General features: G+C 48.3%; 1 protein-coding gene across 4 annotated transcripts in view; it reads right to left on the bottom strand.

Annotated features, from left to right (window-relative positions):
* The window catches only part of KDM5C (lysine demethylase 5C), a 601,345-nt gene that overhangs the window by 52,547 nt on the left and 522,150 nt on the right, over positions 1–26,648 (bottom strand). For all 4 annotated transcript variants that reach the window (XM_085629900.1, XM_085629899.1, XM_085629902.1 and 1 more), the window contains 2 exons: positions 19,556–19,610; positions 8,681–8,880 (listed from right to left, as the gene is read on the bottom strand). In XM_085629900.1, coding sequence (XP_085486026.1) covers positions 8,681–8,880; positions 19,556–19,610 — 255 coding nt within the window. The remainder of the gene's footprint in view (positions 1–8,680; positions 8,881–19,555; positions 19,611–26,648) is intronic.

The raw sequence follows: 26,648 nt of genomic DNA on the forward strand, positions 1-26,648 counted from the left end.
TTATCCTATGAGGGATAGGGGGGCCTTGGTTGGTGGCTGCTGTCTGGCAAGCCACGCGTCTGTGGGAGCTGGGCTCCTGGTCACTTACTCAGGGCAAGTGGGGAAGTAAGTTAGTGTAGAGAGTGCACTGCCAGGGCCACTCGGGCGGCTGGGTGCAGGGTGCTTTTGAGCCTTCGGGCGCTCAAGGGAAGTCAATGGGAATGTTCCGGTTTGGAAAAAGGCTGCAGGCTCGGGGACGAGGATGTTTCCGGTGCCACCACCACTTCGAGGGGTAAGTTGGGTAGTTGTAGGTTAGGTGGGTACCCCGGGATTGGGCACAGGAGGCCGCAGGGCGCCGGGTGCAGGGGTGCCTTTTGACGTCGGGAATCTTACCCTCTGGTTGATCGCGGCTGGGGTGGCACTCTGTTCTGAGGCTGCAGGCTTCGTCCAGGATGTCGAGGGGGGTCCTTGGGTGCCGGACTCGGGGTCACAGTCGCCGTGGGGTCGTCCTCAGGGTCTTTGTCCACTCCGGCACTGGCCAGGCTTGGCTGGTGCAGAGTGTGTTGGGTCCGCGGTTCCGGGCTGCTGCCAGGAGTTAGGAATAGGTTTCTCGAGTAGAGCCTCTACTCATGGGAGTCCCAGGGAATCAGAGGTCAAAGGTAGCCAGGTCCTCCGGGGTTTTTGAGGTTGCTGGCCACAAGAGATGCCGCGCTGGAGCAGGAGCAGGTTCGAGGGTCGACAGGCCGGTAGGGCTGGGGCCAAAGCAGTTGGTGTCTTCCTCTTTTTAGCAGCTGCAGGGCAGGTCTTTTTTTCTTCTTGCTCTTCTTGTAAGTTTCTATCTGGAATCTGGGGAAGGAAGGTTCAGGGGGCCCCTAAATACTAGATTTAGGGGCGTTACAGGTAGGTGAAGGCCAGGGACCAATGGGTCCTTGTCCTGGGGTGGGTACACCCCCTATCCTGCCTCTCTCCTGTGGGAGGAGGGCAGTAGCCTAATCCTGATAGGGTAGGGCCTCCCATCTTCAAGATGGCGAGAGCCTGGAGATGTGCTTCACCTCGCCTCCCCCACCTGAGGGGTGGGGTGGGCAGGCTGGCACATCCCCTGTCCTTGTATGGGGTTTCCGGCCAAGCTTCCTGCCAGAGTGGGGGGTTGCAGTGGCCTGGGGAAACTCCAACTGGCGGCGTGCCTTTGAAGCTTCCCTTTGCTCATCCTGGGGGAGGAGATTTCTCACCTCACCCAGGATGTGCATTGTTGCAGGCCCGGGAGAGCAGGGGCTCTCCCACCCAGGGGTCCAGCAACGTGTCTGCTGTGTGGCAGCCTGGGCAGCCTCAGAGCAGACGTGGATTGTAGGTTAGCTGTAAGGGGGCATCTCTAAGATGCCCTCTGGGGTGCTTAGTACATTAAATCCCACACTGGCATCAGTGTGGGTTTAATGTGCTGAGAAGTTTGATACCAAACTTCCCAGTCTTCAGTGTTGCCCTTATGGTGCTGTGGAGTTCGTGTTTGACGAGCCCTCAGCACCATGTACTTGTAAAAGGCAGCACTGTACTTACAGTGCCCAGGAATGGACCTGGGTACTGTAGGGGCACAGGGCTCCTGCTCCTGTGCCCACACCATAGGCATAAGGCACCCAGCCAGAGGGGTGGCTGACATATGCCTTGGCAGTATAGGTAATGGGCATGGCACACAGAGATGTGTGCCATGTCGACTCTTTGTTTTGTCCTGCACCCAGACACTCAGCCTGCAAAGGCAGTGTGTGTGTGTAAGGGTACAGGGCCTCTAAGGGTGGCACAATGAGTGCTGCAGCCCTTAGAGGCCTTCCCTGGTCACAAGGCCCTGGGTACCTAGGGTACCATTTACCAGGGGCTGACATGTGGCCAGGGTTTGCCAATTGGGAGTTTGTGTGTTTTAAGGAAGGAACATAGGCCCTGGGCACCTGATTGGCAGGAGCCCAGGGCACAACAAGGAAAAGTGCATCAGCTATTAGGCAAAAAAAGGGGGGGTTACTGCAACAGAAACCCACTTTCTCACATCATAGAATTGAGGTAGTGGACAAATTCTGTTATCTTGGCATAACTTTTCATAATAGAGGAACTTGGGCACCTGAGATTTTAAATGTGAATGCCAAGATGGGCAAAAGCTCCTCTCGAGTATTCCGCTTTGCATTCAAATTAGGCAGTCGTCGCATCCCTGACATGTTAAACATCTATAGGCATAGATGTGTATCTATTGCCTTATACGGTTCAGGTATATGGGGCTACTGTAAACACAGGGATCTACAAGTTACAGAGAACCAGTTCCTTAAAAGACTCCTTTGCCTTCCCTCCTCGGCATCTACTGAACTAAGTCAGAGAGGTGGGCCTTGATTATCTTACAGATCTAACGGGATTGAGACCTCTTATGGCTTGGAGGTCAATTTGGGCTAAGGGTGAGACAGGATTTACCAGGCAAATCATTTTAGACTGTCTTCGGTTGGATAATGTTCGTAAGATACCCTAGTTAAATTATGTTTCATCTTCCTACAGTGAAATTTTTAATCTTGACATTTTTGATGAGCCCCTGAGCGCTGTCACTATACCTAAAAAGGAGCTTAAAAACGTTTTTCTAGGGACCAAATCTAACCTGCGTAGTGTTCAATGTAGCCTCTCGTCAACCCATGTTTTTTACCACTCTAACATGTCGGTTGTCTCGGGCTTGCCTATGTATTTAAAAGCCATTACCAAACAATCTCACCAGTTTGTTCTCACTAGGTTGAGATTAGGCATTGCCCATAACCTGGTGGCCTTTCCACAGATGAAAATGTATAGCCCAACACCTTGCCCTTGTGACGGCTCAACTAAGCAAAGCCCATTGCACTTTATGCTTATTTGCCCTTTTTATCTGCATCTTCGTCTTTACTATCTCAAACCTGTTTTTAAGAAATACTGTGTGTTCACTACTGCCCAAGCGATGAAATTGTTATTTGGACTGGATATGTTGGACATTTGTTTTTTTACCGCTACCTTTATATTAAAAGCTGTCTCCCATAGGAAAAGCCTGGAGTTCTAACCGTGGTTTTTCTATAAACATTAGATTGTCTGGCCAACATACTTGATGCCATTTAAGCTGCTTCGTTTACTGTAATATCTGATGTATGTTCTGTATTTTATTCTGTATTTTAACAATGTATGCTTTTATGATTGTTTTTTAATAATCGAATAAAGCTTTGAAATTTGAATTTAGTCCTGGTTACTCCCCAGTAACCCCGCTAAATCTAGCATTTATGTGGCTCCCCCAGAGCCTAAAGGCAAATTCTAACCCTTGAGGTGGTTTTCAGTAATCTAGATTAATGTATGGTGTTACATTTTAAGAATCAGCCCCTGATGAAGGTCCCAGCCCGAAAGGCATTAGTCTTTGTGAGAAAGTGCCCTCTTTCTTGCATGGTATACTCCCACTTTTTGCTGAATTGCTAATGTGCTTTGACTGAGTGTGCCCTGGGCTCCTGTTAATCAGATACCCAGGGCCTATATTCCTTCCTTAAAACTGCATTGAAGCCTAAACCCAATTGGCATCTCTGGCCATGTGTCAGCCCCTGGTATATGGTACCACAGGTACCCAGGGCACTGTGACCAGAGAAGGCCTCTAAGGGCTGCAGCCCTTACTGTGCCATCCTCAGAGGCCCTGTACCCTGACACACACACACTGCCTTTGCAGACTGAGTGCCTTGGTGCAGAACAAAGTGAAGAGTCGACATGGCACACATCCCTGTGTGCAGTGCCAACAAACCACTGCCCTGGCATATATCAGTCACCCCTCTAGTTGGGTGCCCTATGCCAGAGGTGAGGGAACAGGTGATTGAACCCTGTACCCCTACAGTGCCCAAGTCCATTCCTGGGCACTAAGTGCAGTGCTGCCATTAAGAGTATATGGTGCTGGGAGTTTGTCATTACGAACTCCACAACACCATAATGGCTGCACTGAAGACTGGGAAGTTTGGTATCAAACTTCTTAGCACATTAAACCCACACTGATGCCAGTGTGGGATTTAATGTAAAATGCACGACAGAGGGTATCAGTTACTCCAGTATAGGAACTTTCATAGATTCTCATAGCTTGTATCATTCCCCGTCGTCGGAATGGGAGTCTCGGTAAATAGAAAAATAACATAGCAGTAGATACAAAAGAGAAGGAAAGGCCTAGGCCTCATCTCATTTTGTAGCATATCTATCTTTTTGTAAAAGAGACCAAACTAAAGCAACAACCAATCAGATTAGCCTCACCCCATAGAACCTCACTGAGAGAGCCTCAGATTTTCTACCGCACGATGTGCTAAGTGAGTCTCCACTGAGCTCTGCTCAGATTTCTCTTCAACTTCTGGATTTTTCATCTTTCACTGCTATTTCTCTTCAGGATGGCAGACAAGGAGAAAAAAAAGCTTTATTTAAAGCCTGTGCCACTTGTTCAAAGAAAAGGCTTTATGTGGAGGACAAGCATAAAGATTGCATTTATTGCTTGTACCCTGACCACAAGGCAACGGACTGTAAAATCTGCCGGACCTTCTCATCAAAGACCCTTAGAGACCGCGAGGGACGTTAACTAACCTGGCTACAAAAGCTAAAGTCACAAAAAGAGACTGTATCCAGTGACAGCGATGAGACCTCCTCTGCAACATCTTCGAGGAGATCCCCAAAAAAGGGTAGGTCTTCTTCAACTTCAGCTGACTCCCCTGCTAAGGCCTTGCAAAAGACCTCTGATAGGTCCGACAGGCGCAGTCCCTTAAAATCTCCTCACCGAAGTGCAAAGGAAGGGGAAGGACTGGTTTTCTGAGGTACTTTCTAATCAAAAGGCGAGCCAGGGGACTTCTATTTCCCCTCCACCATCTGGGAAACAAAAGCTGTTAAAAAACCCAGCTTCAGAACCTCCACAGGGGAAAACTGAGAAGAAAATCCATCAGTCGACGACAGCTTCAGGTACGTCGACGACGACAAACATTCACCTGACGTTGGTTCCAGCTCCGTCGATGGGCACGTCGACTAGAGCGGCGTCAACGACAGACAGCAACATAGTCGACGCTACAGGTGATGCCAGTTACAATGTCGACGACGATCATTACTACATAGACGTCGACGAGGATGACGTCGGCGATGGTTTCGACGACGAAAATGTAATCTACAGTGGTATCGACGACTAGCTCGTCGATGGTTCCGTCGACAATCATTCCATCGTCGTCGACAGTCCAAATTTTATCTGCGATCCCTTCGACGACTACGTAGTCGACGATTAAAAAAAGTGGGAATTTAAATTAAAAGAAAGATAATGCCAGAGATGACATCTCCTCGGAGGGTGACACCATTACCTCCCGCACTCCTTTTAGAAGAGGAGGAATTCTCAGATGAGGAGGATGGTACTTATGGGGATGCATATAGTCCATCCTAATTATGAGTAAAATACCAGGACTCAGACTTGAAAGACTTATGGACCAGCAACAATATATGCCGCAAACAAGACCACAGGAACAATTGCAGCAGGCAATGATAGCCATGCCGTCTTCGCTCATTACTGATCTGCAGTTCATGTTGTTGGATTATAAGAGGAGGTTTCCATCACATCCCTCTGACCAACAATCTGTGCAGGTTCCATCGCTGCCACCTCCGACTATGGTAGTTCCTCAGCTTCCTCAACCTTCGGACCAGGAACCATCAGAACGTCACCAGAATGTCGTCACGGGGCATGACGATTCATCAGATGACCAGAGCGTAGGACAAGCCCCAGATCCACATAGGGAATGGGACGACTACGTCATTCCGGATCCCGCTTCACTGTCGCTGGATCCTGTGGATTCTCCTCCAGCGGACATTGGAGGTTTCCATAACCTCATGGACAGGGCTTCAAAACGGTTTGACCTTCCCATACCTTCTGAACAATCGGAATGTTTTCTTTATGGATTTTAAAGAACCCTTTACAAAGTCTGTGCGTTCTATCCAGATTGTGGAACATATATGGAGTGAGGGGATTAAGGTGATGCAGTCTCCAGCTACCGTCATCCCTGGTCTTCCGCGGCTGTTGAAGAAATATAAATTTCCTGCTGATGGCACCGCTTATCTAATTGGCCAACCAAAGCCGGATTCTGTCATCTAAAGCGGCCCAAAGAAAGTCGAAGAATCCGTCGCACCCCTTACCACACCACCGGATAAGGAGGGTAGACGACTAGACAATGTGGGAAAAAAGATTCTCTTTTATGTCCAGCCTTCTTGCCAGGGCAGGAAACGCTTTAGCAATTCTGGGACGATATGATCGCCAAATGTGGTGCGATTTCACTCCATACATTGGCCAGCTATCAGATGAATCTAAGGCTGACGCAAAAACGATTCTGGAGAAAGGAGAGCGTTCTTCAGAGATCATAGATTGCGCTATGGACATTGCTAACACTGCTTGTCGCGCTTTGGCTGGTGCTGCTGTCCTAAGACGGCAAGGTTGGCTTTGGGCCACCTGGTTTCGCCCGGAGGTTCAAAATAAAATCTAGACCTACAGTTTGATAGAGAAATGCTTTTTGGCAAGCATGTGGACGATGCACTGTAGGAAATAAAAGGATACAGATACGGCAAGGTCCCTTGGGCCCATGCATTACCGCAAAGTACCTTTCCGTGGTGCAAGAGGGAGAGGTTTTTCTTTGTACAGAGGTGGTTATCAACAGCAGCGTTTTTCCTCCTATTCACAACAAGCGCAATCTTACAGACCCCAGTATTCTCAGCGCCAGGGCCAATCGTAGTCTTTCTCTCGCCAGCCTTCAAGAGGACGACAGGGACGAGATTCTTCTAAACATCAATAGCGGCGTTCAGGCTCAGTCTACTGTTCCTTCGCCCCCTGTAACATCAGTGGGGGGCAGGATATCACAATGCTTCCACAACTGGGAGATCACCTCATCAGATCGGTGGGTCCTCAATATCATCCGGTTTGGCCACATGCTGGAGTTTCAACACCTTCCACTATCCAGAGCCCCTCGTGACTCCGAATCCAAACATCTGCACCTTCTACGTCTAGAAGCTCACCAACTGCTTCTGAAAGGAGCAATAGAACCGGTGCCTCTGTCCCAGCGAGGCGAAGGATTCTATTCCCGGTTCTTCCTTGTTCGAAAGACAGTAGAAAAGTGGCAACCAATTTTAGACCTGAGGGAGCTCAACACCTATCTCATACAGTTATCGTTTCGGATGGTATCCCTACAGGGCATTTTGAAGCTTCAACCCAGGCGATTACATGGCCACTCTGGATCTCGATGACGCATACTTTCATGTTCCGATCCACCCAGCCCACAGGAGGTTTCTACGCTTTACATTAGCCAACAGCCACTTTCAATTCAAGGTCCTGCCTTTCGGACTCAGATCCGCGCCGCGGATATTCACGAAGGTATTGGTTAACTGCACGCTCAGGAACACCCAGACCTGGCTGGCAGAAAACCATCTCAAATTGAACGCTCTAAAAAACGAATTCCTCCTTATAGCTCCACCCGCCAAAGTCCCCTTAATGCAAGTCTTGAACATCTTACTGCACTTAAGCATCAACCAACCATTGCGGACTCAGCGAAATCTTTGGGAATTACTCTCGACAGCAACCTCACTATGCAAAAACACATTAGCAACGCTACAGAGCAAACTTCCAGATAAACACACTGAGGAAGCTGAAACCCTTCCTGCCAGTCAATGATTTCAAGCTGGCAGTACAAGCTCTAATTATCCCTCGAGTGGAGTACAGAAGTGTCTCTTTATGTGGCCTTCCAAAAGCTACAACAGCTCCCCTAAGAGCCTCAAACGCTGCAGCGAGACTCATCACTGGCTCGAAAAGAAGTTCCCACATTTCCCCAGATTTAAAATCCTTGAGCTGGCAACCGCTTGAAGCCAGAATTCATCTAAAAATAGCGTGTAGGACACATTAGGCACTACATCATAATGCACCCAGCTACCTCGCACAGAAACTGACTATCTCTGGTGGTCTTAGATCCTCAAGGAGTGCGGAAAACCTACTACTGAAACCTCAAAGGTTCAACAAGAAGAAAACATAAACGATCCTTCGCGGGGATGGCGACCAGGATATGGAATACACTTCCCCAGAAACCAGACTGGAAGTTAAAGCGGATCTCATGGCAAAATTCACCAGAACACTGACTAAACTGCGAGATCAACAGCTCCCTTACTAGTAATCCTTACTATGTTAAGGGTCCAACTAAACATCCTACTCACTTTATCTGTCCTTGACTTGACTCAATGGGGATGTTCCTGTTATGTACCCTACTGCTTTTTGCACTAGATGTTCTGTATACATGAGTTACCTGCATTTATTTGTTTGTATAACTAACAGTTGCTTAATGTAAAGCGCTCGGATATCCGCAAAGATCTGGTTCGTGCTCTATAAAACCCTCAAAATAAATTAATAAAACAGATTCAAACCGTCATTAGGATTAAAATCCAACTTTTCAAACATTTTAACCAATGGAGTGCAAAGTGGGGAAATTTTTGCCTTTTGAGGAATCGAATCAAAAATGTATATTGCCCAACTTCTTGAGCCCAGGAGACGATACCAGTCAGCACTCAATACTAGATAAACCGATCGGTATTCCAGGATATTAACAGGGGTGCGATTGCCAATCTTCTTTTCGTTCCTTAAAGGTGCAGAAGGCCATAAATACTTGAAGAGGCCAGAGCAAAACAGAAAGAAAGCAGTATGTCCTACCTCCACTAACTTGCGCAGCTTCTCCAAGTTGGGTGGTTGGGATCCCTGCAGAACTTTCCAGATGGTGTGATCTTCATCCAACGACACCTCTAGAAGGTCACCTTCCATCATCAGGTCCTCCAGCAGTCGTCGTGAGGATTCAGACAGCTCCAGTACAGGCCCTTCCAGACGTGGCAGGCAGGAGATGAGGAGATCCAAGTCTAAAAAAGAACAACGAGTTGCGTCAGAGGAACAGCATCCACCACTCGAGTACATTAAGGGAGTGCGCTGCTCCCATCAATCTCTAATACCAGCAACAAAAGTCTGTACACCGCTCACAATGCCTAAAGCAATTACAATTTCACCCCTTCAACATGAGCTAGCATTTGATGCGATATCTCGGTGCATCAGGGCGAGGCGGAATGCTGTGGTTGGCAGCAGCGTAATGGAAACAGCAGGACCCTCCGTCATACCACACTGACTGAAAGCGCCATCCCAGAACCACTGTAACCGTTTTAGGTAACCTGGCACAGAATCCAGTTGAGAGAGTTCTAAATCCTATCAGCGGAGGAAGGTACGGATGGCTCAACCGGACATGCACAGCGACCGGGCAGCCATGTTCCATGGAAAAAATAAATTACATACATGTACACTGTGGTTCTCCAGTATTGATATCTTTCATAGACTCACATGATTGAATCTCACCGTAATCATGGTCAAAGTCCCACAGAACTTAATTATAGAGTACTATTAGAAGTACATTAGGAAGCATTGAGAAAAAAGTACATTTGTAAACCAATCTACAGCATTAGAATAGACCCAAACTTCAATCAATCAGAGACAAGCCTCAGAACTCATCTCCCCTGAAGAGCCACCATACCTCAGATTTCGAGCACAAGTGTGACTAAGAGAATAGTCACATGATGTAGGAAAGTGACCCTATATATACTGTTCCCAAATAGGTACAGTGTGTACATAGTCCACAGCCCCCAGAGGTTTGGCAGAGGCTAAAGTTAGATATAACCTTACTCTCTAAAGCAGTAGCTTGGTCGAGCAGCAAGGCAGTATCAGAGGGCAGTGTAAAGCATTTGTTGTACACACTCAGTCAGTAAATGGTCTCACACACAAGAACTGAACTCTAGGCCAATGGTTTATATATAAAAATATATGGTTTTATTTTAGAACCAACAATTGGATTTAAAATATACTTTCTCAGAATGAGATGCTTTAGTTAAATACTTTGCAAGAGGCAATAGACTTGCAATGCAATAGTTACTGTTTGTTGTAATAGGCAACACAATTTCAAACACAATAATACTTTGAGCTCAATGGGAATTTTAAGTTATATGCAATTTATTACTTTCAGGAATACTTTTCTAACTCCAGGACAGGAGCCTAGATTCAATCCAGGGACAGTTCTTGGAAACGAGTAAATACGTTTTAGTTACTGTGGTGAATTTTAAGCAATATTTTGCTATATTAAAAGTTAACACTTCGAAACTTTTTCTAATCAAATTACCAATGTTATCCTATGGGAGGAAGTTCACTTAGCAGGTAAGTGGGGTTATGGTTACTTTTTTTTAAGTCCATGTTGGATCCTGGACCCAGCACGAGTGTACCACCTGTAAGTAGTTGAGAAACTGCGTTTAAGTTATACAGGCGATTTTTAAGGAATATTTAGAAGTTTGAAAATTGACACTTAGAAGAAATTTCACAGAAAAACAGTCAATGGTTTCCTATGGGAGAAAATTGGGTTAAGGATAAGTACAGTTGTAAGTATTTTTCAGAGTCAGTGCTGGGCACCAAGATCCAGCACTGGGAGCTCACCTGAGAGCAGGTGAGTATTTTCGTTTGTTACTCGGCTGATTTTTGGTGAATATTTTAAGATTTGAAAAGTCCACACTTAGAAGAATTTTCAGGAAAAAGCCAGTCAATGTTACCCTATGAGGAAAATAGAGTTATCGGTTTAAGGGTAAGTACTCGACTGGCAGAGTTGAGGTTCTGGGCATAGACTCAGGGGTCCCCCATGGTCAGGTAAGTACAGTTGTTACACCCTCAGCGGCACAGGGGCAGACGGGTGCAGAGTGAGTTAGGCCCAATGTTATCCTATGGGAGGCAGGGGGCCCTTGGTTGGTGGCTGCAGACTAGCAGGCCATGCGGCTGTGGGAGCTGGGCTCCTGGTCACTTGCTCAGGGCAAATGGGGCAGTAAATAGGTGTAGAAGCTGCACTGTCAGGGCCACTCGGGCAGCTGGGTGCAGGGTGCTTTTGAGCCTTTGGGCGCTCAATTGATTTCAATGGGAAAGCTCCGGTTTAGAAAAAGACTGCAAGCTCGGGGACGAAGATTCTTCAGGTGCCACCACCACTTCGAGAGGTAAGTTGGGTAGTTGGAGGATAGGTAGTTACCCAGGAGTTGGGCACAGGGGGCCGTAGGGCGCCGGGTGCAGGGGTGCCTTTTGTGTCGGGAATCTTACCCTCTGTTGATCGCGGTTGGGGGGGTACCTGGTTCTGAGGCTGCAGCAGTCAGGAGCGTCGAGGGAAGTCCTTGGGTGCCGGACTCTGGGTCAAAGTCGCCGTGGTGTCGTCCTCGTGGTCTTTGTTCACTCCGGCACAACCAGGCTTGGCTGGTGCAGAGTGTGTAGGGTTCGCAGTTCCGGGCTGATGACCGGGATTAGAAGTAGATTTTGAGTAGAGCCTCTACTCATGGGAGTCCCAGGTGCTTAGAGCCAAAAGGTAGCCAGGTCCTCCGGGGTTTGTGAGGTTGCTGGCCACAAGAGGTGCCGGTTTGTAGCAGGAGCAGGTTCGAGGGTCGACAGGCCGGTAGGGATGGAGCCAAAGCAGTTGGTGTCTTCCTCTTCTTAGCAGCTGCAGGGCAGGTCTTCTTTCTTCTTGCTCTTCTTTGCATTTCGGAATCTGGGGAAGGAAGTTTCAGGGTGTCCCTAAACACTAGACTTAGGGGCGTTACAGGTAGGTGAAGGGCAGGGACCAATGGGTCCCTGTCCTGGGGTGGGTACACCCCTATTCTGCCACTCTCCTGTGGGAGGGGGGCAGTAGCCTAGTCCTGATTGGGTGGGGCCTCCCATCTTCAAGATGGTGAGCGCCCGGAGATGTGTTTCACCTCACCTCCCCCACCTGAGGGGTGGGGTTGGCAGGCTGGCACATGCCCTGTCCCTACTTGGGGTTTCCGGCCAAGCTTCCCGCCAGAGTGGGGGTTGCAAGTGGCCTGGGGAAGCTCACAGATAATGTCCATCAGGTGTGGAGAATGCTTGTGAGAAAGTGCCATCTTTCTTGCATGGTATGCCCCCACTTTTTGCTGAATTGCTGAATGTACTTTGACTGAGTGTGCCCTGGACTCCTGCCACTCAGGTGCCCAGGGCCTATGTTCCTTCCCTAAACGAAAACCTCAAAAACAAATTGGCAAACCCTGGACACGTCAGCCCCTGGTAAATGGTATCCTAGGTACCCAGGGCCTTGTGACCAGGGAAGGCCTCCAAGGGCTGCATCCCTCATTGTGCCACCCTTAGAGGCCCCGTACCCTAACACACACTGCCCTTGCAGGCCAAGATTCTGGGTACAAGACAAAACAAAGTCGACATGGCACACATCCCTGTGTGCCATGTCCACCCCCTACACTGCCCTGGCATACATCAGCCACCCCTCTAGCTGGGTGCCCTATGCCAGTGGTGTGGGCACAGGAGCATGAGGCCTGTGCCCCTACAGTACCCAGGTCCATTCCTGGGCCCTGTAAGTGCAGTGCTACCATTTAAAGACATTATGGTGCTGGGAGCTCGTAAAACACGAACTCCACAGCACCATAATGGCAACACTGAAGACTGAGAAGTTTGGTATCAAACTTCTCAGCACATAAAACCCGCACTGATGCCAGTGTGGGATTTAATGTACAAAGCACTACAGAGGGCATCTTAGAGATGCCCCCTGAAACCTAACCTACAATCCACGTCTTGTCTGAGAGACTGCCTAGGCTGCCACACAGCAGACATGTTACTGGACCCCTGGCTGGAGAGCCCCGGCTCTCCTGGGCCTGCAACAATGCACATCCTAGGCGAGGTGCTAGGTCTCCTCCTCTAGGATGGGCAGGGGGAAGCTTCAAAGGCATGCTGCCTTTGTGAGGTTCTCCAGGCCACTTGCTGTACTCCGCAACATGGCCCCCACCGGTTCTGACCCGCACTCTGGCGGGAAGACTAACGGGAAACCCCAAGGGAGTAAAGGGGGTGTGCCAGCCTCTGCCAACCCCACCCCTCAGGTGGGGGATGCGAGGTGAAGCACATCTCCGGGCCCTCGCCATCTTGAAGATGGGGAGCCCTACCCAATCAGGACTAGGCCACTGCCCCCCTCCCACAGGAGGGTGGCAGGATAGGGGGTGTACCCACCCCAGGACAGGAACCCAGTGGTTCCTGCCCTTTACTACCTGTAACACCCCTAAATTTAGTATTTAGGGGAACCCTGAACCTTCCTTCCTCTGATTCCAGATCAGCAAAGAAGATCAAGAAGAAAGAAGACCTGCCGTGCAGCTGCTAAGAGGAAGACACCAACTATTTTGGCCCCAGCCCTACCGGCCTGTCGACCGTCGAACCTGTTCCTGCTAAATCGCGGCACCTTCTGTGGCCAGCAACCTCACAAACCCCAGAGGACCTGGCAATCTTGTGTCTCTGAGCACCTGGGACTCCCACGAGCAATGGTTCTGCTCAAAGCAAGTAAGTGACCCCTGGCATCAGCCCGGAACCTGCACACTGCACCCGCCAAGCGTGGCCTGTGCCGGAGTGGACAAAGACCCCGAGGACATCCACCCCCCCCAGCGACTGTGACCCCGAATCCGGCACCCAAGGACCCACCTAGACGCTCCTGATGACACGACCCCCCCCCCCCCCCCCCCAACAGCGAACAGAGGGTAAGATTTCCTGACACCAAAAGGCACCCCTGCACCCGGCGCCCTGCGGCCCCCTGTGCCCGACTCCGGGGTACCTACCTATCCTCCAACTACCCAACTTACCCCTCAAAGTGGTGGTGGCACCTGAAGAATCTTCATCCCCGAGCTTGCAGTCTTTTTCACTTTGCAGCATAGCATGCCCTAGTAGTAGGGTGTCTAGCTTCCCTGATAATATTCATGCAATCAGGGGGAAGGTTAAGGTATCCGAATTCTAGGACCTCAGGAGCCAGATCGCAAGGTTGAGCTGAGCTGGGTCCGGGTGCCTGATCTCTCCATGGTTCTGGGTTAGGAGGCATGGTGAGAGGTGCAGCTTTTGGTGTTGTACTACCGACAGTTCCAGCAGTGTGGTGTACCCCAGTTGTCTGGCCCACGTTGGAGCTACTAGGATTAGTGTTAGGGAATGCTGTTGTAGCTTTCGCACCACTAATGGAATTAGTGGGAGAGGTGGAAAAGCGTATGCAAATTTGTTTGACCAGTTCATCCACATCGCATTGCCTTTGGACAATGGGTGTGGGTATCTGGCGGCGAAGCTTGGGCATTTTTTGTTTTCGTGGGTGGCGAATAGGTCTATCTGTGGATGCCGCCACATCTGAAAGAACGGGTGAAGAACCTGTGGGTGAAGTTCCCATTCGTGGATCTGCTGCGTTTGTCTGCTGAGCAGATCTGCCACTGTGTTTTGGACTCCTGGGACGTGTTGGGCTAGGAGAAAGATTTTTTGTGGAATTGCCCATCTCCATATGCTCTGTGCTAATTGAGAGAGCTGTGGAGAGTGTGTGCCCCCCTGTTTTTGAATGTAGTAAATGGCAGTCATGTCTGTGCGAATAAGGACTGCCTTGCCTGAAATCTGCGTCTGGAAGGATTTTAGGGTGAGGAAGATTGCCAGTAACTCCAGATGGTTGCTGTGGAGTAACTTCTGTTGCGGCGTCCATGTGCCCTGTACTGTGAGATGTAACAGATGAGCTCCCCAGCCCGAGAGCGATGCGTCTGTTGTCAGGATTATTTGTGGAACCGGGTCCAGGAACGGTCGATCTCTGGAAAGGTTTGTGGTGTTCCACCACTGCAGAGAGCGATGGGTGCAACCGTCTACCAACACCAGATCTGTCAGTTGCCCCTGGGCCTGGTTCCACTGGCATGCTAAGCACTCTTGGAGTGGACGCATCTGGAGTCTTGCATGGGGCACTATGAAAATGCAAGAGGCCATCATCCCCATCAGTTGCATAAACACTCTTGCTGGGAGAGTGTTGCAATATGAATTTTTGACGCAGAGCCTGTATGTTTGCAATCCTGGCAGGATTGGGATAGGCTATGGCTTTTGAGGTGTCTATGGTAGCACCGAGGTATTGTTTTGTGTGTGATGGTACCAGGTGGGACTTTTGATGGTTCATTGTGAACCCTAGCTGGTGAAGCAGTTGGATTGTAGCGGCCGTGTGTTGCACACATTGTTCGTAGGACGTGGCTTTTATTAGCCAGTCGTCCAAGTAGGGGAAGACGTGAATGTGCTGTCTTCTGAGGTGTGCAGCCACTACTGCTAGGCACTTGGTGAATACCCTTGGTGCGGTTACCCCGAACGGGAGCACCTTGAACTGGTAGTGTTGCCCGTCCACCACAAATTTGAGGTACTTTCGGTGAGCCTGGTGTACTGGGATGTGAAAGTATGCGTCTTTCAAGTCCAGAGTGGTGAGGATGTCGTTCTGGGAGAGGAGTGGAAGAACCTGTTGAAGGGTTACCATGTGAAAATGGTCTGAATGTATGCAAGTATTTAGAGGTCTGAGATCTAGGATAGGTCGTAGAGTCTCGTCTCTTTGGAATCAGAAAGTACAGGGAGTAGACCCCTAAATTTTGTTGGTTTATGGGGACCTGCTCGATGGCTTGTTTTTGCAGGAGGGAGAGCACCTCCTGTTTTAGTAACGTAGTATGTTCTTGAGACATAGGGCGTTGCCTGGGTGGAATGTTTGGGGGGTAGAGGTTAATTCTAGGCAATACCCTGAACGAATAATTTGGGTCACCCATCTGTCTGAGGGGATTGTCTCCCAGGCGTGAAGGAAATCTTGTATTCTGCCCCCGACCGGAGTGGAATGGTCTGGAGGGAGCGGGGGAAAGTCATTGGGTAGGAGGTGTGGCAGAGCGGGCGGTTATTTGTCTTGCCTCTGCCCTTATTATTATTGCCTCTGTATCCGCCTCTTTGATAACCTTTTGTGAAGGTAGATTGAGGAGGGGATTTGTAGGACGTGGATGCACTATCCGAGGAGCAGCCCCTGCCCGTGCCCCGAAAGGAAGAGCGGCGAAAAGAGCGCCTAGGAGTGTGTGACTGTAGAGCTCCCATGGATTTCGCCGTGTCAGTATCCATTTTCATCTTTGAGGGCTTCATCAACTTTTGGGCCAAATAAATGATCTTGGTCAAATGGGTGGTTCAATATAGAGGCTTGTACCTCGGGTTTAAACCCTGAAACTCTGAGCCAGGCATGGCGACGGAGAAGGACAATGGTGTTTATGGCCCTGGAGGCTGTATCTGCTGCATCTAGGGCACAGCGTATGGAGGTATTAGTTATGGTTTTTCCCTCTTGGATCAATTCATTAGCCCTATTCCTGTATTTTTCAGGGAGATGGTGCATGATGGCCTCTAACTCCTCATAATGTGCCCGGTCGTATCTGGCCAACAGCACTTGCGTGTTAGCGATACGCCATATATTGGCGGCTTGTGATGCAGTGCGCTTCCCTGACGCGTCTAGGAGCTTGGACTCTGTCAGGTGGTGGTGCTTTGCCTGACGCCTGAGAATTTGCGCGCTTCCTAGCTGTAGATACCACTAGGGAATCCAATGGTGCAGGACCTTTAATGTATTAAGGGTCTGTGGGGGCGGCTTTGTATTTTCTCTCTATACGGGGGTTGAGGACCGTGGCCGGGTCTTTAAAAACCTCTGGTGCATGTTTAATTACTCCCTTTAACATAGGTAGAATGGCAGTAGACCTATGTGCATTGTCGAAGGTGTCTAGGAGAAAATCTTCCTCCACTTGGTCAGTATGTAACTCCACCCCGTGGTAGTGTGCCGCCCTTTGTAATAGGTGGTGAAAGCCTAAGGAATCTTCAGGTGGGGATGGCCGAGATGGGTAAAGGTCATCCTGTGGGACATCTGGGATGTCCGGATTGTTATAGTCGTCCCATGGGTCTGGAGATCCAGTAGGGGTGGGGTCTTGTGGCACATCTGCTGGATCATAATAAGGGTCTCCTAAATCATCTGGGACAGAAGACAAGGTTGGGGAACGATGAGGCAGGGGTGGAGAGGGTGGAGGTGTGGAGGAGGAGGAGGGGAAGGCACTCTGAAAGGGGAGGTAGCAGTGTCTTTCTTCTTTGGAGGTGGAGCTGGTTTGTCCAAGTGTCTTTTTTGTAGACAATGTCAAATGTCCAGTTTTCGGATCCTTGGTGAGTGTCTTTTGGAGAGGATCCGGTGTGAAAAGTTCTTGCGACACTGGTTGTTCAGTCGGCGCCGAAGTTTTCGGGGCCGAAGGCTTTGTAGGCTTGTCTCAGCCGTGCTTCTTTGGGACCTCCGATTTTTTGGTCGGTGTCGAAGAAGGCTTCGGCACGGGAGTGTCGGTGCCGAGGGCCTTGTGAGGTTTGGCCGGCACCGGAAGGGCAGGTTTCGACACCGAAGGCTTTGGTACTGGGTTCGGTGTGGAGATGGAGGCAGATTTTTTCTTCGGTGCCGAAGGGTGTTTTTCGGTACCGCTGGTCGGCTGGCTCGAGCCAGAGCTGCCGGAAGGCTTAATAGGCTTCTTTACCGAGCCCGAAGGTGGGGTGTGAGAAGCAGTATCCTTGGTCTTGCCTAGGCCCGAAGACGAAGGTGTGACCGAAGCCTTTTTGGGTGTTGGCGTGGGTAGATTGGTACTCACGGCCCTCTGCGCCAGGGTGATGTCCTCCACATCGGAGTCGTCGGCCTCGGAAGCACTGACTAGGTAGTCGTCCTCTTCGATGTTCTGCTGTCCCGGAGCTTCGACGTCGTCTCCGAAGATGTCGACTGGAGCGGAGGTCGAGGAGTGCACCATGTTGCGTCTAGCCCGTCGATCTCGAATAGTCTTTTTAGAGCGAAAAGACTTGCAGGCGGGACAGTCTCGGGCCTCGTGTTCAGGGGAGAGGCAGAGGTTGCACACCTCAGGAAGATCGGTGTGGGGGAATTTGGACCCACATCGAGGGCACTTCTTGAAGGGAGTTCTTTCCATCAGCCGAGACCGGAGCCGGAATAGGCCCGAAGGCCGCCGTCGACGTCCGGAATCGAAGAAGTGCCGAAGAGAAGGTGATTAAGATGATTTATTATTCTGAAGGAGCTCGATGAGCGAGGATTTTTGCGTCGATCGTTGAACTGGAAAAGTTCGGAACCGGAGCGCGAAGTATTACATCCGAGCCCGATGGCGGGAAAAAACAATCTGAGGATGGAGCCGAAGCCCATGCGCAATACGAACCAAAGGAGGAGTCACCAACCTCGTGACTTCCAAAGACTTTCCAAGAGGAAAAACAAACTGCAAACATCCGGGCCCAACACCAGATGGCGATCTATGCACAGTGTATAATCTGCAGCTCATATGCCTCGAACCGTATTTATTCACTTGTCTCCAAGAACTGTCCCAGGACTGAATCTAGGTTCCAGTCCTGGAGTTAGAAAAGTAATCCTGAGAGTAATCACTTGCAAATAACTTAAAATTCCCATTGAGCTCAATGTATTATTGTGTTTGAAATTGTGTTGCCTACAGCAACAACCTGTAACTATTACCTACAAAAGTCAATTGCATATTGCAAAAGTATTTAACTAAAGCATCTCATTATGAGAAAGTATATTTTAATACCTATTGTTTGTTCTAAAATAAAACAAGCATATATTTTTTATATAAACCATTGGCCTAGAGTTCAGTTATTGAGTGTGTGAGACTATTTGCTGGCTGAGTGTGTGCAACAAATGCTTTACACTGTCCTCGGATACTGCCTTACTGCGCGACCAAGCTACCACTTTAGAGAGTGAGGTTATATCTAACTTTAGCCTCTGCCAAACCTCTGGGGACTGTGGACTCTGTACACACTGTACCTATTTGGGAACAGTATATACAGAGCCACTTTCTTACAGCCCCATGAAGACTCAACTCCTGCTTTCTTATTTTGGAGCTTTATACAGTGCTGTCCATCTCCCTGCAGCAACGTCAGAGCTTCAGAAGTCCTGAAGGGAGTGAGAGACAGATACTGTAAATGGGAAGATTTGAAACATCACCGTTCTCAGGCATGAAGCCCATGTATTCCAGCCCACGGCTTTGGACTCCCAGTGATATTCTCCATGAGATTTGCAGCTGCAGGGCATCGGGGGTTCTCCATGAGACAGTAGGGTGTCCATTTTACCAGCATATTTGTCCTTTTGGTCTTGTGGACATTACAGAGGATTCACTTAGAGTGCTCCAAGAGATCTCTGGAACAATGGCAAAGAGATCAATATTTGTAGGGGAGGCAGAAAGTTGTGTGCTGTCCATCATGGTTCGTCTTTATGCAGAACTAGCACACGTCTTAGAAAGGGGAGCCATGCTGGCAGGGAAAAAAAGCCATTTAGGTACACGAATGTAACGAAGAGGAAGTGTCAGACAAAACACCTACAGGATGTCTCGGTAGGTGCTTCGGATCATTAAGCTGGATGAGTGCAGGTCACAGCGGGTGCTGCAAAGCTGAGGCCTTAGAAGCAGCACCTAAGCCCACTCTGCAGCCTATGAATGCATACTTTGATTTACACTTTTACATTTTTAATACATCTTAAAAAGAATTTGGTTTAAAGTTCTTTCTTGAAACTATAAGCATATCCTAGCTTTTATGAATAGAACCAAGGTGAAGATACGCTCGATGGAGATGTTTAGGTGCAGTTATCCGAGCAGAAAAATCTCAAATGCCTACCAAAAAATAGGTACTATGATCCCATTCTGAACTCACCAGAGGACCCACTGTTACCGTTTTCTATCGGCCCGTCTCCATTTTCCACTGGAATCTGCAGTATGAAGAGAAAAGAAAAAGACTGAAAAGGGAATTTTCAAGAAGAGCGGAAGGACACATGCCAAGGCAAATCTCTGCAACATTACCTTCAGTTTGTTATACTTTCACTCGCCATTGTGGCGAATTCTCTCATTAATGAATTGTGTCTATAAGATGGGAACCAGAATAGACAATCAAACAGATAAGTACAGTGCTTGACTGGACGTCTTTAACCGCCCCATCAAGTCCAATAACCTATATCTTTAATGCTAGATTTATTACCCTGGAGGGCAAGAGAACAGCAGAGTGGAGTTCTCCTAAGGTACCGTGCAACAGTACAAACTACTGACCCATTCACCCGCACACTGGAAAGCGTTTCTATTACTCACCATCTGACTGTTGAGCTCACATTCCTTTGTTCCATTTTTACCTTTCTAAAAAGTTACTTACCAATAAGTACAATTTTCAGCACTGGTATCTTTCATTGAATCTCTTACTTGAATTATTTCAAGGTGTCAGGCTGGGAACCCTGGATATTCATTAACATACACTTCACTATACTAGTGCTCCGACACTGAAACCAAATCTAAAATTCATAGCCCACAAATTCCACATCTACCTCATTTCATGACCGGACATCTAGCCAATCCGGTAGAGGGACCCCAGGTTCCAATCTTTCCAGAAGATTCAACTGAGATTTTCGTAGCTTGCAACAAGGTCCTCTGTAGCCCCATGAATAGAGAGGAGGGTGGGCACAAGTGAATGTATTTAATAGACCAAACCTGAAGAAGGAAAATGAATAGTTTACCTGTAACTCGAGTTCTCTTGTAGGGGTATATAAGCACTTGAATAGTCCCGCTCACGTACCGGCACCACAGAGCACTTCTTTAGATACATCTTCTTAAGTGGATAGTTTTCCCCTTTCTTCAGGAAGGCCTGCAAAGACACTTAGGAGATAGAAAAAGACAATGTAACCTAACTAACTAGGCTACACTGGCCACAACTTCATCTTGAAGTGAAAAAAATAGCCAGTATACTATATTTTGTGCTATTTTTATGGTGTTTGACACAGAAAACACCTTCACAAAACTCCTTTTTTCATGATTGAGATGAAAGGAGAGGACAGAATAGCCCCATAGTCTGCCATTATAAGTCTAAAATAGAAGCTGCACCTTTAAGAATACAGAGGCCATCAGTATCCCATCATGCACAGCCAGGGGCAGTTTCTTCAGTTCTTTTTAAGGGTGATGAGAAGAGAATGCATGGTCTATGTTATGAATCCCTGTGTCTATTCCGCCGGGGAGGAGGGAGGGGTGCTTATGACTTATCGACATACCCCTACGAGACAACAGGACTTACAGGTAAGAAACCATTCCTTGTCTCGTACGGGATTTCCATGTATAGCCATAAGCACTTGAATAGACTAGCAAGCCCCTCCCTATAAAACGCAGACGTGGTGGAAGAGACTGAGAATTGATCTGCAAGTTTAAGCAAAGAGGTTCCGAAGGGAAGCCTGCCCCACTTGAGCATCTGCCTCGGCATCAGAGTCCAGGCAGTAGTGTTTTGTGAATGTATGGACTGATTTCCAGGTAGCAGCCGTACAAATCTCAGCAATGGATATATTATGAAGCAAGGCCTCAGTAGCTGCCGTTCCTCTGGTAGAGCGAGCCCTGGGCTCACCAGCAAGGGACTGGGTAGCTTTTTGGTGGTAAGAGGAAAATAAAGGAAACAATCCATCTGGAAGACGCTAGACCTGTACGGAGAGAGCCATAGTTTACAAATAACTGATCCGATCTCCTTAGATCATTCGTTTTGTCCAGATAGAATTTTAAAACTCTTCTAACATCCAGGGAATGAAGCGATCTCTCCGATGGCGAAGATGGATGCTGGAAAAAAGTTGGCAAGGAAACAAGTTTGATTTACATGGAAATCTGAAATAACCTTAGGGAGGAATTTCAGGTGAGTCTCTCAACCACTTTAGATGGATGAAAAACTGTGCATGCTTCTTGACAGCAAAGTGCCTGGATTTCGCTAACCCTGCGGGCAGAAGTGATAGCCACAAGGACAGCGGTCTTCCAAGAGAGATGCTGAAGAGTCGCCTTATGAATGGGCTCAAAGGGCTCTTGCATTTAGGAGAGAAAGAACCACATTAAGCTTCCAAGCAGGAGAAGGACTTCTAATGGGAGGGAAAAACTTCTTCAAACCCTCCAGGAAATCTTTAATGACGGGAATAATGAAAAAGGGAGTTTGTGAAGGGCATTTCCTGTAAGCAGTTAGGGCTGCCAAGTGAACTTTAATGGAAGAAAATTGAAGGCCAGATTGTGCTAAATGAAGCAACTATGGAAGGATGACATCTTCCTGGTAAGAGGTAGGGTCCTCATTCATCGATGAGCACCAAATACTGAATCTCTTCCATTTAGGAGCGTTAGAGGAGCGCGTGGATGGGCGCTTAGCTTCCTTAAGAATTTCCATGCAGTTTTGAGGTAAGTTCAAGTGTCCATACTCTACCATCTCAGGAGCCATGCTGCCAAATTCAAAGAGGAGAGGTTGGGGTGCGCCATCTGTCCTCCAAACTTCGTTAGTAGGTCTGGTTTGCATGGAAGCCTGAGATGTGGACGGATAGACCGGTGAAGATCTATGAACCACCATTGACGTGGCCATTCCAGGGCTATGAGAAACATCATGGCCTATGATCGAGAGAGCTTGATGAGAACTGCCGGGATCAGGGGCACTGTAGGACAGGCGTAGAGAAATCTGCCCGACCAGTTGATCCATAGGGCATTCACCAGGGTTTCTGGTTGGTAGAACCTCAAGGCAAGGTTTTGGCATTTGTTTTCTGCGGTGGCGAATAAATCAACCTCCGGAGTACCCCATTTTTTAAATATAACTCGTACCACACTGTCGTTTAAGACCCACTCGTGATTTTCCTGAAGGGGCCTGCTCAGAGAGCGGGCCTGAGCACTTTCCAGATCGCCTGGGCTTCTCGAGATAATGGTCTGGATCTCGAACCTCCCTGCTTGTTGAGGTAGAACATTGTTGTATTGTCCGTCTGGACAAGCAGGGAGCTGGTACGGAATGATGGATGAAAAGCTTTCAGAGCCATATGAACTGCTCGTAGCTGTAGCAGATTGATGTGGTAAGTGGATTCCTTGTGTAACCATTTGCCCTGAATCAGATCTGTATGGGCTTCCTATCCCAGGAGAGAGGCATCTGCGAGTGCGGTTTGAACAGGTATCTCCTTGTGAAAAGTAATCCCTTGTAGGAGATTGGTGGGCGAACACCACCCTTTGATGGACCGGAGGGCATGTGCAGACAGCTGAATCCTGTCTTCCCAATATCCTGTTCGCTGGTCCAATTGGTCTTCCAGACATTCCTGCAGGGGTCTCATGTGAAGACGTGCATTTAGTGTGAGGAATATACAAGACGCCATGGAGCCCAGAAGAGAGGAGACCTTCCTCACAGTCGGTTGAGACATTGTCATGAGAGCCTGAACCTTCTGAAGGATTGATAAGTGTCTCTCATCCGAAGGATACACATTTGTCGTGTGAGTATCGATGAATACTCCCAGATATTGTAGGCACTGTACAGGCGTTGAGGTAGACTTAGTTTGATTCACATGAAGGCCCAATCGAAGGAGAAGGTTGGAGGTCCACTTGAAGTGCGGTTGAGCCTCCTGACACGTGGATGCCTTGCAGTCAAACGTCTAGATAGGGGTAGACGAACACAGTTTCCTCAGATGAGCAGCTACCACCGCCATGCACTTGGAAAAGGTCCTGGGTGCTGACTTCAGGCCAAATGGAAGTATACAGTATTGGTAGTGGTTGTTCCCCACTGCTAACCTCAAGAACTTGCAATGTTTCTTTATGACGGGGATGTGGAAGTATGCGTCTTGCAGGTCTATTGCGCATAACCAATCCCCTTGACGTAGTTGATGGTAGATTTAGTGTAATGCTAACATCCGGAATCTCTCTATCCGAATCCACTTGTTGGCCTTTTTTTAGATTTAGAATGGGTCTGAACTCGTTCTTGTCCCTTTTGACAAGCTAGAATCTTGAATACAGCCATTTGCATCATTGTAAAGGAGTAACGGGTTCTACCGCCTGTTTTCGAAAGAGAATGCCAACGTCTGCTTATTATTGTAACAGTTGGAATCATGACTGCTTGAGGCATTGATGGTGGAGGGCTGATGAATCGTAGAGAATATCCATTGCGCACAATATTCACAACCCAACTGTCTTGCATGATTTTTTGCCACTGCCAAGAAATGTTGAAGGCTTCCCCCCCCCGGGAGATTTAGGATGCGCTGTTGTGCTTCAGGCTTCAGTGAAGTAAAGCGAAGCCATGAATGCCGTCAACTCAGTGGCAAAATCCACGTGCAGCCAGAAAGGATGTGTTGGCAGCTGCACTAATTACTTTAGATACCATAAGGCCTTCTATGAAGACCTCGTTAAAGTCCTCTTTTGTCCCTAGGTAGGAGATCACCAAATTGTTGGAGAGACTCCCATAGTGCCCAGTCATATCTGCCTAGCAGGACTGCGGCACTAGCAGCTTTCATGGAAGTCGCTGCGTTGTGGCACACTTTCCTTCCCACTGAATCGATCTTACTGCTCTCTTGGTCAGGTGGAGCTGTAGTATGTTGCTTTTTTGCTGCCACCACAATGACAGAAAATGGAGCTGGGTCAGTCCGTAGTAATGTGGGATCCTGTTCTGGAGGATACTTCTTTTGCAGCCTGGATGGAGCTGGCTTAATGGAAGAGGGTGTTAGAAAAAGTTCCATTGCAGGTTCTAAGACGCCTGGCACCAGAGGAAGCAAGGGACGAGATGCTGGTCTCTGTTGAAGAGACTAATATCACAGAAGTGGATGGCGTCGGAGTGGACATTGGGATGTTCAATTTGGAAGCCCCCCCCGCACCAAGACTCCTTGAAAGGCAGAAATATTGTCAATTGGTGAAATCCTTTGAGGAGGAGTCATAACGTAGGAGAATATCTTCCTGTACTGGTAGAGGAAGTGTCCCTGGTGTGTCTAAAGCGAGATCTTCAACTGTGATGTCGGTGGTGGGAAAGAGTAGAGGAACATCTATGGCTGTGAGAACGATCCCTCGTGTAAGGTTTAGGCCTTCGTGGTGTAGGATGAGGCAGAGTAGTAGTAGGCAGAGGAGGAAGCAGCGGTCTAGGTTGGTCATCCGGTCGATGAGGAGGAGAAGACAGACAGTGATATGATCCTAGATGGAGAGTATGTTGAGGAATACTCCGAATCCGATGAGTAGATTAGTCTCCTCTTTTTCTGAGCCTTCTGGAGTGAAGGAGCCACAGATTTCGCAGAAGACCCATCTTTCCCCTCGACGTCGATCTACTTGTCGACAGCGACCTTAGACGTGCCGAAAGAACTTCCTGTTGACGTGGACTACAGACTTATCGAAGTCTGTGATCGGCAGGGTCCTCTCTACGGCGATCGGCAGCACACCCTGCAGCACAAACCCTTTGGCTGCCAGTTGCAGTACACCATTATGGATCAGGGAAGGGCAGTCTGCAGTTAATGTAATATTTTTGCCCATATGTAAATGCTGTCCAAACTTGCATTTGTGGTTCATTAATTGAAAGCCTTTATTATTATTATTATTAGGGTGAGCACTCTAAGTAAATGTTGTAAGCTCCGACTGCACTACTGACGGTGGTTCCAGTATAAAAATGTGTACACATGTTTTCAATATAAGGCTATTTATAATGCTCTCTGATTTGATGCAGATATTTCCAGAAGCTTGAAAGCAAGATTGAGGATTCTTTGTTTTCAAAATAAAAAGTTCATTAAAAAAATGAAATCAGGAAAAAAACATTTCGGTAATTTCAGGTACCATTTCTTTGCAGCATCATTGAGTAACATGTTGATGCATGCTAGTATTTCTAAAAAATATTCATAATGGAAAATCAGTGCAACCAGTTTCAATAAAATAATGGGAAACAAACAAGCATTGGTAAAGCCAGTAGGTCTGAATTTGGCGGCCAGCTTTTTAGGTCTCGCCTAGCTATTGCGTTTACGCAATCGCAATGCGAGACTCTAGTAAGAGGGGCATTTCAAAGTGCTCCCAAAAGTGGATTGCATGGCGAGCACGCGCACAATCGCGTGCATCGTGCCGCCATGCAATCCGTTTTGGGAAGCGCTTCAGCCCACTGGCGCCCTCGGCATCAAACTTCAAAGAGTCCGCTCCCCCGCCTGGAATGCGCTCCCCCGCCCCCGCCTAGCGCGCTTGCTATCACTTTCGCGCGGCGGGCGCTCGCGTCCGGACCAATTTGTCTCGTTTTGTAAACATCCACGTTTAGGTGCTGGAATGTTTCTTTGTTTCGCTTTTTCTGATGCGTGCTTGTAATTCATGGTTTGGTGAACTCGCTGCCGATATCCTGGCTTGAGGCTTTGCCTAAAGCTTCTGCCTGAGTCACCCCGGAAGAACTGCGATAAGGCGTGAGCGGTCAGTCTCGTGCATCGTTTTGCTTTTTGTTACCAAGTCTAACGTTCAACTCCCATCCGAGGGCGCGGTGATGGTTTCAGAATCCAATTTAGAGCTGTGTGTGCCAACGCGGTGTTTCAGTTCGGATGCTGCTTCAGGCAGCGACGCAAGTGTCAACGCGGAGGTTTTCTTAGGCGCCCACCCCGCCCATACAATATATTTTGTAATGCAAGTAGCATCAATTCCATAAAGGGTTCCCTGCTCACATTTACATTCATTCCAAAATGAACATACCTGCAGCATTCTGTAAAATATGGAAGCTTCATTTCAACAGATTTCTAAACCCATCTTTTCCTAGGTACCAACCCGGACCCTTTCGGAGCCCGGTACCAGATTATACCCGGCTAGCTTGACATCATGACACGTGCAGATTCTGCTGAACAGGCACACACTTTCAAAAGCCTCGGAAACAGCTGTACGGTGTGATGTCACCGCCACTTCGCCCACCATACCGAAAAAAAACCTGACACATTCGAGGCTAAAAAAAGAGCTTCATTAACATTTCAGGAAGGAGTGCTAAAGAAGAGGTGCGAAACAATGGATGTGCCATA

The sequence above is a fragment of the Triturus cristatus genome, chromosome 10, assembly GCF_964204655.1.
Source record: "Triturus cristatus chromosome 10, aTriCri1.1, whole genome shotgun sequence".
Lineage (NCBI taxonomy): Eukaryota > Metazoa > Chordata > Amphibia > Caudata > Salamandridae > Triturus > Triturus cristatus.